At 44.9% G+C, this 10,979-nt stretch overlaps 1 protein-coding gene across 8 annotated transcripts in view; it reads left to right on the forward strand.

Moving 5' to 3' along the window:
* GPS1 (G protein pathway suppressor 1) overlaps positions 1-10,697 on the forward strand; it is a 19,940-nt gene extending 9,243 nt beyond the window's left edge. For all 8 annotated transcript variants that reach the window (XM_083487178.1, XM_083487184.1, XM_083487179.1 and 5 more), the window contains 11 exons: positions 372-536; positions 1,313-1,448; positions 2,225-2,302; positions 2,905-2,965; positions 3,263-3,348; positions 3,611-3,705; positions 4,624-4,729; positions 6,132-6,212; positions 6,305-6,442; positions 7,221-7,355; positions 9,636-10,697. In XM_083487178.1, coding sequence (XP_083343304.1) covers positions 372-536; positions 1,313-1,448; positions 2,225-2,302; positions 2,905-2,965; positions 3,263-3,348; positions 3,611-3,705; positions 4,624-4,729; positions 6,132-6,212; positions 6,305-6,442; positions 7,221-7,355; positions 9,636-9,710 — 1,156 coding nt within the window. In that variant the 3' untranslated portion in view covers positions 9,711-10,697. The remainder of the gene's footprint in view (positions 1-371; positions 537-1,312; positions 1,449-2,224; positions 2,303-2,904; positions 2,966-3,262; positions 3,349-3,610; positions 3,706-4,623; positions 4,730-6,131; positions 6,213-6,304; positions 6,443-7,220; positions 7,356-9,635) is intronic.
* Positions 10,698-10,979: the final 282 nt, after the last annotated feature.

A 10,979-nucleotide genomic window follows, 5' to 3' on the forward strand; every position in this document is an offset into this window, starting at 1 on the left:
CCTCATTTTATCATAGTTTACACATCATAAGCCCCCTTGCTTCTATACTGAACTTCCAGTGTATTTGGACTTTAAACTATTGCATTATAGTTATGTGCGGACTTCCACTGTTTCTTCAGTTAGAAAACAGTTGGTTTATAGAGTTGCATTAAGCCATCCGATATTTGTACTTTTATAAATCAAGAGAGTTTTTTTGTCGACTGCTGGATCAACATCTTAAGAAACCAGCTGGATGACACACTTTGCTAATGGTTATGATTCCCCCCTCCCCCCACTCTTACAGCATCAAACTCTTGATAGCTCATTTATTGCCCTTGATAGCAGTGAATCGTGTGCCTCCCCTTACTATCTGTCTGCTGCTTTTTTTCCAGAGAGTTACAAAACACACCTGATGCTGTCCCAGATGGAGGAATAGAGCCCCCTCCCCTAGACACGGCGTGGGTTGAAGCTACACGCAAAAAAGCTCTTCTTAAGCTGGAAAAGCTAGACACGGATTTAAAGAACTATAAAGGGAACTCAATCAAGGAAAGCATCAGGTGATCAGCTCTAACAAAGATGCCTTTACTCGGGAACAACTAGTTCTCAATTCAAAGCAACATTTTGTATCCAAAGGAATTAAATTGTTTTGTGAATTTGCATGCACTTCAAAAAACAGTTTTAATGAAATGCATCATTCGCACGGTTCACTGGTAGATAATCCCATGAAAATAGACCTGTCCAGGACTCAAGTTGCACAGGTGACCTATTCAGAGAAAAGGTTTTCACATGTGCACACACACAAAGCCATTCTAGAAACCACCTTGTGAGTGTTAACATGTCTTTCTGAACTGCTTCCCACTAAGAGTCCCACCCACCCAAATATACTTTGCTATTGAAGGGAGTTCTATACATTCCTCCTACTTTTATAATTTCTACAGAAGCTGCATTACTTTAGTGTTGTGTTGGGCTTGTGAATATTCTGGAATCAGATTCATGTTTGGAAGCAGCTGTTTGGGAAGAGCAGAGAGAGGGCTTTGTAGCAGGAAACTATTGAGGAGATTATTGTGATGTCTATGCTCAAGTTTTTACAAATGATGACTGGCTGTGCTTGATATTCTACACCTTGCCAAAAATATAGAGAAATGTCTTTATTCTCTGCATCTGTTAACTCTGAATAAGCACAGCCTTTCGCCTGAGCATGTTATCCAGCAGCTGGACTTGTTAGGTCAGGGCTGAGCTCTGGCCTTGTTTTGAGTTGTAATTTTGGGGGTGGGGTATGTGTTTTGCATCCTGGCTTATTCATTTTGCAGCTGCCGTCATCCCTTCTTTCTAGGAGAGGCCATGATGACTTAGGAGACCACTACCTTGACTGCGGGGACCTCAGCAATGCCCTCAAATGTTATTCGCGAGCCCGCGATTACTGCACCAGCGCAAAGCACGTTATCAACATGTGCCTCAATGTTATCAAGGTAAAGTACAATATATGTCAGTGGTCCTTTTCAAGTGGGACACACTTGTGGATTTTCGCCTTTATTCAAGATACGCTCTACCTGCTGCACATCATCAAATGAAATCTTCTTTTCTCTCCCCCACCACATGGAACGTACAGCCTGATGACCCATCAACAGAAATGAGTTTCTTCGTTCACAGATGAGACTATTAGAGACACAGAATTCCCAGGGAACGGGAGCTTTACCTCTTACTCAGTGTCAGGGGCTGGACTGAGGAGGAATGGTGGGAGCCCCCCTCCCCTTCTCCTGAACCTTCCGAAGGGCAGGAGGACAGTATTGATTTAGAACAGTGGTTTGCAGAGGGGCAAAGGCCAGAGGGGAGAAGCTGGGAAATACTGGGTGAGGAACAGCTAGAAGAAGGCACACCGGGAGAGAGACAGCTGGCAGATTCAGTGTCCTTGGACAACATTCCTGCCCCCCCCCCTTGCCTAGGACTAGACAGGCTCTGAGAGTGATAGAAAAGAAAGTGCAGAGGCAACAAGCTCAGGTTACCCGACGTAGCACTGACGTAGATTAATGGAGATGGAGGGGGTGAACCTTAAGTGGGAGCAACGCCATTTTTAGAGGGATATGCATTCCTTTGTCTCTCACTGTGATTATTAAAGATACTCTGGTAAGAACACTCCTTTTGTGTGATCTTCTTAATCACTGCCACCGGGGAAGGGATCCGATTCCCCGAAGCCTGATACTCAGCTTTTATTGCAGTGCTGCAGTCTGTTTTCTTCCTCTTGCAGGTCAGTGTTTACCTCCAGAACTGGTCCCACGTCCTGAGCTATGTGAGCAAAGCCGAGTCCACGCCAGAAATTGCAGAGGTAGTAAGCTTTTTACAACATGACTATTGCCACCAACCCAGGTCCGTGCCATTTATTTTTACTTCATTTTTTAATAGCTGTATCTAGCCATTCTTCCAGCCACATGCAAGCGAGAGTAGAGGTCCCCTCCCCTCATTTTACCCTCACAACAGCCCTGTGAGGTAGCACAGGCTGAGAAAGGCCATCCAGCAGGATTCATGGCTGAATGGGAATTTTTAAGCCAGGTCTCCCCACTTCTACTTTAAACTGCTATGTGTTAGCTCTCAGTATGGCATGTGGGGCCCTGGATTTATGCCCTGAGGCTTCATAATTTCCTTGTCAAATATTGGACCTCGGTGCCCCACAGGAGGATTGTGGCGGCAAATGAACTAATACTGTGTTTTGAGAGGTTCTAATGCACCCCTTGAACAGAGACCCTGTTTCCTTTTCATCCTGCTTGGTGTTCCTTGTTGGGCTCTGGGTGCCTTTTCAGACCTGGGTCATGCTGGGAGCCAAGGAGATTGCAGAGCAGAAGTGCTTCCTCAGACGGGTTTAACAGAAGGAATTAACCAAAAAATAAAGCTCCTGTTTATTTGCTGATTCTCTGCCTCCTCCCTCTCTAGCAAAGAGGAGAACGTGACAGCCAGACACAGGCAATCCTCACCAAATTGAAGTGTGCTGCAGGTGAGTGAGTGAATTGCATGCCTCATAGAGACAACGTATGCCCTTAGTGCTGTTCAGACTTGCTGTGTGCAGAAACAGCACAGCATTTAGGCATAACAAGCTTCCTTTCTTGCTTTTTCTACCCCATGATAGAGCAGGGCAAATTCCCAAGTACAGCTTCTGAGTTTTAGTTCCCCTTCTTCTGGCCTTAGATCTGTGGAAAGGTGTGGAGCTCCTCTTCTAGGCTTCTGTGTGTATCTCCTAACACATGCAAGCAGTGTCTTGGACAGAAGACTAATTGTTAAGTCTGGTTTCTAGGCTTGGCGGAACTTGCTGCCCGGAAATACAAGCAAGCAGCAAAGTGCTTCCTGTTGGCCTCATTTGATCACTGTGATTTCCCTGAGGTAAGCAATAGGCAGAGATATTGAGACCTGGGGAAGCTGGGGGGTTGGGTAGGGGAGAGATGCCAGATAGCTGTGGCCTATTCCTAATATGGCCTGATTTGCGAGGAGGGACCATGTTCTTCCTTGATTTTTCTGAGTGTCTTGAAGACCAGCTTTTCTGTGAGCATGTGAACAGAGCAGGGTTCAGACTACCTAGCTGTCTACACCTGTAGCTATCCTGTAGATTGCTTCTTCAGAGGCTTCCTCTCCTCTCTTTTTCTAGCTGCTGTCCCCTAGCAATGTGGCCGTGTATGGTGGCCTCTGTGCATTAGCCACCTTTGACCGTCAGGAATTGCAGCGTAATGTCATCTCCAGCAGGTGAGAGCTTTGGAGGACCTTGGGCATGAAATAGGCCAACTGAATTGGAGCTGTGTTTTGTTTTGTTTTTTGCCTTTTGGGTTCTGAGTTGCTCTTAGTCTTTGGTAAGCAATTTAGTTAGATGACTCCCCGAAGGTCCTGGATTTGATTTCTAGCTCGTCGTTTGAGTCCCTTGGGCAGGACTCTTGAGGACCAGTGGCTGAGGAGCAGCAACAGGAGAGGACTGGTGCTGTCGGACCCTGTTTGTGGATTTCCCAGAGGCATTTAGTTGCCCACTGCTGAAAACAGCATGCTGGACTAAATGAACTTACGTCCTAAGCCACTGTGTCTAGGTGTTAATTTCCCTCTTTGAGAATAGAGAACAATGACATGTCTGCACTGTGCTACTGTGAGAGAGAACAAGAAAAGGATGGTGAAGCCCTTGCGAGTTGAAAGGAAGAATACAGGGCAATTGCATTCGATTTCCAGTGGGTGTGTGGAACTTGGAGCAAACCAATGGTGAGGAGAGATTAGGCAGTTTCTCTCCTCCCACCAGTCCTCTACTCCCAATATCCATCCTGTGACTTCTTTTCAAATTAAAAAAATAAAAGTCTGAAAGAAGAATGATAGAACTGTCTGGCCCCTGAGCAAGGCTGAGTTCTGGGCAGACATGCCTTCCCATAACTAGGGATCACATCTCCCAAGATGCAGAGGAACCTATTGCGGCCTTCCCTAACCTGAGGGGAAGATTTGGACTGCAGCTCCCATCAGCCTGATAGATGGCCTATCGGTTTATTGACTCATCCTTTTTCAACCTTTTTTGCACAATCGCCATAGAAACCAACACGTGCCACTCTTGTAGGGGAGAGGGATCCTAGCCTCTTTTTAAAAGGGTGTGGGAAGTGGATGACTTTGTGCTCTGACCCACTGTATCTGCAGCTCCTTCAAACTCTTCTTAGAGCTGGAGCCACAGGTGCGGGACATCATCTTCAAGTTCTACGAATCCAAATACGCCTCATGTCTCAAGATGCTGGACGAGATGAAGGTGAGTCCTAGAGAGCTGAGCTCTCTCTCTGTGTGTTCCTGGGTTGGTTTGTTTTTTTGCAGCATAGTTTTTATTCATTTTCATCTTTAAACTGCTTAACGTGGTTGCATTGAGATGTCTCTTTGTTTCCTTTGGAGCATATGGCATGCAACAGTTTGGTTAAAAATAAAAATAAAACAACCATAAACACTCAGATAAACATTTCTGAATCTAGTAACAAAGTTGTGTAGAAGTGTATATTCAAAAAAAATATTACCGTTATTACAGATAGGAAATGATGTACAGTAACATGTATTGCTTAGCCTCTGTGTGATTTGAGAAGGGGCTGCAGCAGCAGTATTTATATTGGTGAGCCCTTGATGGCCCTTTCCTGGCAGGCATACTTATTCCTAGTATATAAGCACCAAATGAAGGCACTGAAAATGAGGCAGTGAGAGGCAGAGGGAGGGACGGAAACAAGGTGGCAAAACATGGCTTGGTGCAACATGAATGAGCATTGGGCTTGTGCACGCCCTCCTTCCATGGTGTGCTCCACTTAATAAGTTATTCCTGGTTTGAGGCAAACCGTAGCTTGACATTACATCCATACCAGCGCACGATGCAGACCAAGTGCAAACAATAGTGACAGATGTAATGTCAAGCTATAGTTTCCTCAAACCAGGAAGAACTGATTAATTAAAAGGAGTCCAACGTGCCTTCCAGGCTTGTCCCCTAGTGCCAAAACCATGGTTTGGCATTATGTCTGAACTGAGCCCAATAGGTTAGCCTCTCCAAGTAGCTTTATTGCAAACTACCTGCATCTGCTAAGCTCAGACTGGCAGCAAAATAAAACACAGGAATATTTAAAGCTATGTGTGTAAATATGTGCATTCATAGAGAGATCTTTTCCGTGTCTAAATAAAGAAAAGGGGGGGAGGGGACAAATGTCGCTTGAGGAAAAGGCTCTGCTTGCATATGTAGCTTTAGTTGCTGGTCTGAAATTACACTGCCCTGATGGTGAAAGCAGTTACATAAAATAAATGTATCCACTGCTTATTTATCATCTCCCTACTCTCTTTAGCTGTTTTGTGAAGACTGTTGCTTGTTTGGAAATGGTCAAAATAGAGAGGGCAGAATTCCTCTCTCTCCTCAGTACTAGCTGGGTTTAGTTTTCTCTAGGTTAATAGCAGTCACTACAAATGTTGTGCATCTTTTGTTGGATGTGAAATATTGCTATAGCCACCACTCAGGCTATGAGGTGCATCTGACAATGCCTTTGTAGCCTTTGATAGCTAGACCTGATTATTATTTTTCATTTGTATTTTGCTGACTCCACAAATACATGTCTCTTGCTGTGTCGGGGGTGAAGGGTTGGGGAGAGCTTTATGTGTCAACTCTTCCTAACATACTCAATTCTGCACAGGATAATCTGCTGCTGGATATGTACCTGGCACCTCACGTGAGAACACTTTATACGCAGATTCGAAACCGCGCCCTCATCCAGGTAATTGCCATCCTAATAACTGCTCTCCTTTTGTCCTAGCATAGAGGGCCATTAATGGACATTTTCATTCTCTGCTCCTTTCTCATTCTCAGTATTTCAGCCCCTATGTGTCAGCAGACATGCGGAAGATGGCCACTGCCTTCAACACCACGGTGGCAGCTTTGGAGGACGAGCTCACTCAGCTGATTCTAGAAGGATTGATTAATGCCAGAATAGACTCTCACAGCAAAGTGAGTACCGGTCACATCCAAACTAATCCTCCCTGACTGCTGCTGCTGAAAGCTAATGGCTTGGTAGCGATAAAACCCTGAGGGGGGAATTAACCAATGCAAGGCCTGCATAAGGGCTTCTGCTTGCACAAGGAGGCTTCCCCCTGCCCTTGATATTGGCTGGTGGGGGGAATTGGGACAACCTCTGGAAGAGGGGATTGGGGGCGTTGTTCTATCTGGCAAGCTGCAACGCTTGCATAGATGGGACTTTTGCCATAGCACGATGATCACCCTGAATGCTCCACCCTGAATGCTCCATGCATTTCTTTCGCTGTAAACCAATTTAAAAATAAGCCAGTGCCACATTAAAGCCCAAACTGGGTGCTAAAAAAGGCCTGGTTAAAATCCTAAATGCTGCACAAAAGTTTTCATGATATTTAGGCTAGTACAGGAATTGCAGAATGCTGTTTTTTTATCAAAGAGGATTTAGTTGGGGGGGGGTTATAAACAATGGAGAGGAAAGGGAGTTCTCCCAGATGCGCAAGCCATACCTCCTTGTCCCTGGAAGTCCTCCCTCAGTTCCATTCTGGCTTCTGAGCCTCCGTCAGGCATGTTGTTTCATTTTTGAATGCTAGAAACTGCCACTCTTTTCATTTTAAACTCTCTTCCACAAAGGCAACTTCACAGTGTCCTTGTTTCCAGCAAATCAGACACTGTCCCTCCAGTCAGCATCAGGGGCTTGGGTGCCTGCTGTCCTAAAGGGTGCTGTGAGCCCTTCAACTTTCCTGTTTTTTTGTAGATTTTATATGCACGGGATGTCGATCAGCGTAGTACTACCTTTGAGAAGTCCTTGCTGATGGGGAAGGAGTTTCAGCGTCGCGCCAAAGCTATGATCCTACGAGCAGCTGTCCTGCGTAACCAGATCCATGTGAAGGTCAGCAAAGGGTTAACTTTTTAATGTTTCATTGCTGTAAATTGCAGACCTAGCGGCATATAAATATTTAATAAATAAAGAGGCTCTAAATTCTGGGCAGGGGCTTGCTACTTCTAAACGTACTGGGCGCTCTGGCAGAGTTTTGTGTGTGAATATAAGTCAGAAGCATTGGGGTCAAGCTGATACATACCATTTGAGCCAGCTTTTCTCTTACATGCCCTGAATGGCTTTACCTTATAAATGTAGCTATTTACAAGCAACTAAGGTAAACATGGGGGGGGGCGGTTTTCATGAATTCTACTCATATTGATCCAGAGCAGATTCCAACATATAGTTAGCAGAGTCAAAACTTAAACACATTGCAGGATTCTGAAAAATATAAACCAGAGGCAATTAATATTTCATCCAGCAGAGCTTTACTGCTACTGAAGGCAAATGAACATAATGGGCATAAATCCATTACATTCAGGATTGGCACTGTCCATAAGAAATCCAGTTGCAGCAAACAACTTAAACTTAGAATAACTTATAACACTAAGCATACTATAAACAGAACACCACACCAGAAGGAAAGAGAGATAGAAAGTGAAACCCAGACTCCGTCTGGCCCTATTATTATAGTCAGCATGACCTTGACAGAAAGAGATGACAGAACCAGTTTAAGCCAGCTGTACTCGGCTTCTCTGAAGGAATAACCCAAACATCATGAACCTTCTGCTTGTTTCTAGGCAGAATAGAAACTTTGTGTGTCAGCTAGAAACTTCCAGCTTGCACCAGTTTCTTTCACAGAGAGAAGCTTTCAGAAGCCTCTTGAATTACCGTATTTTTCGCTCTATAAGGCGCACCAGACCACAAGACGCACCTAGTTTTTGGAGGAGGAAAACAAGAAAAAAAATATTCTGAATCTCAGAAGCCAGAACAGCAAGAGGGATCGCTGCACAGTGAAAGCAGCAATCCCTCTTGCTGTTCTGTCTTCTGGGATAGCTGCGCAGCCTGCATTCACTCCATAAGACTCACACACATTTCCCCTTACTTTTTAGGAGGGAAAAGTTAAGTCCTATAGAGCCAAAAATACGGTAATTAGAATAGGAAAGATCTCTACATATCAAATCAATACTTTCTGTACCAAGAAATGCAAACTGACAGCAGTATCCAATTTTCCAACTCTGCTGCCGTAACAAAACTCTGGGAATGCTGTGGAACCTCTTCTTTCTCTTCTGTCCAGTCTCTCGTGTGCCCTCAAGACACGAGATTTGGGGAACCTTCCAGAGCACATTTTTGGGGTATTGGGGGAGTAGAGCTGAAAATAATACCAATATTTTTCACATCTGGCAACCAATGCACCTCTTTGGTTTCAGGTAGTACATGGGTAGAGGAATCAGTTTAGTCAGAATCAAGTATACACTTCCAGAGTCAACATTAAATACATTGGTTCTGGTAAATGAGCCATCATAGCTGCTAGAGGGCCATGGAAATTTGAGGCTTTTTAGACTTGACTACCCATGTAGTATCCAAAACCAAAGGGGCACATTGGTTGCCAGTAGCTCCCCTACCCCACTAGGAGGGCGAGGGGAAACAGAAGTCCCGTTGTGCCAGCACAACCAAATGCGCAGAGCATTGGATACAATCTATCCCCCTTAAAAAATAAATTTATAAGACTAAAAATAAATAAATTTGCTTCAGGGCAAAATGACAGTTCATGTAGTAGCTGCAATATTTAAGGCAGGAATAGGAAACCTTAAACAGGGTTGGGGAGCCTCAAGATGTTTTAACAGCAAACTGAGCGTAGTCAAAATGCAGAGTGTTGTTGGCTGGTTTACAAGGGGAAAGCTCATCTTGCTGCGAGACAAGGCGTTTGTGCCATGCTCCTCTTCAGGGTGATGAAGTGCCAAGGGTCATTCAGTTTGACCACAGTTTATCATGGGGCCAACCAGAATGTGAGATGTGCAAGGCCTGGATTGCTAATCTCCTGTTATTTTCTCCCAAGATGAAAAGTCTATAAACTTTTCCATATTTAACCACCAATTCCTGCAGCTCACTGCTGAGGTAGGAAGCCCTTTCCTCAAAGGACAACTCATTGGAATAACTGGATACAGGGAATAATCCCGCCTCTAACCATTCTGATGTTTTGGGGGAAGGTAGTTGCTGCTCATTCGGCCCCAGTCTGGGGTTTTCCTCCACTTGCCTGCAACCATGGACCCTTGTGGGTTGGGGAGAGAAGGTGTCTTCCCGTCTCATCGCTTCCTGGGCCTGCAGCCTCTCTCTCTTTTTTTCTTGCAGTCTCCTCCGAGAGAAGGAAGCCAAGGTGAACTCACTCCAGCAAACAGCCAGTCCCGGATGAGCACCAACATGTGAAGCTCTCTGAATCTCCAAGAGACTCTTCCTTCCCCCGCACACCCAGGGCCATGTGTATCCAGCATCCAAGCCACCAACTGTTCCTTGGTGCCTTTTCGGACTCTCTAGGTGTGGGAGGGGCAGGACTGTCAGGGGAGTCTGCCTTTAGAGTCTGATAATTCCTCTTAGAACAGAAACTTCCATTAGATGCAGCACGTTGAGAATACGCGAGCATGTGAGAGTGCCGGGGTGCACCTTCTCCTTCCCCCAGGGTATTTCACAAACAGGGGCTTATCTTAAGCTGCCAACAGAGCTTTCTGGGGTTTCCTTTCCGTAAATGATATGTAGCCTGAATCTGGAGGAACAAGTGCGTTCCTGTAGAACTTCATTCACACCGACACGTCTCAGACCCGGAGAGTGCCCCTGGGGCAACATCCAGCAGGAAACCTAGCGTCAGCTCCATTTCCTCACTCTCCAAGGCTTGTGTTTGCATTTACCCTGGGTCGGCTCCATTTCAATCTGTTCTTCCCGTTTTAAAAAGTGTGCGCTCTGGCTTGTTCTCACATCCCTGGCCTGGTTTTGACTGTGGTTTTCAATGTTCGTCACCCAATTTTACTGCTGTAGTGTATGGTGGCTTTCTAGCCTTTGGGGGCGCTAATAGAGAGAGTAAAATGACATTAAAGTACATCCATCTGCGTCTAGGCAGGAACCTGCTTGCCCGGGTGTCGGCACTCCTGACACCACTTTTTATTTATCCCTTACAGAAAAGGGTTGTGGGTCACAGGCCAGACTCGGGACTGTCTTCTCTTAATGAGCATTGTTTAAATGTTTGAATATTCCACAGTGACTTCCGTTTGGGGTTTATTCGTTGGTGTTTATCCCAAGGACAAAAGTTACAAATTTGAACCTAGCCCTTGACAACTCAACTTTCTACAGGCACTGTTAATGCTGTTTAGTTTAAATCAAAGTTCTCTCCTATGCATTAAAAGGCATAATTGTAAAGATAAACTGCAGATTGGAGCATTGGTTCTTTTTTCCCTTCTCCTCTTTTTCTTTCCTAAACCTGGAAACAAGACAATACCCTAGCACAGGATCCGTGGAAACAACAGCTGTATTAGGTGTGATCCCTGGAAAGTAACCCCCTCATACATAGTGTATACATACATAGCCCCCTCATACATAGCTTACATACAGTAAGCTAAAATAGCTTACTGTTGTATGCTATTTTAGAAACTACTGTGATCTAAGAAAACAGCTCTTTCAAATGGTGTTGAACACATATTTTTCTGA

Source organism: Podarcis liolepis (genome assembly GCF_965112155.1).
Source record: "Podarcis liolepis genome assembly, chromosome: 2".
Lineage (NCBI taxonomy): Eukaryota > Metazoa > Chordata > Lepidosauria > Squamata > Lacertidae > Podarcis > Podarcis liolepis.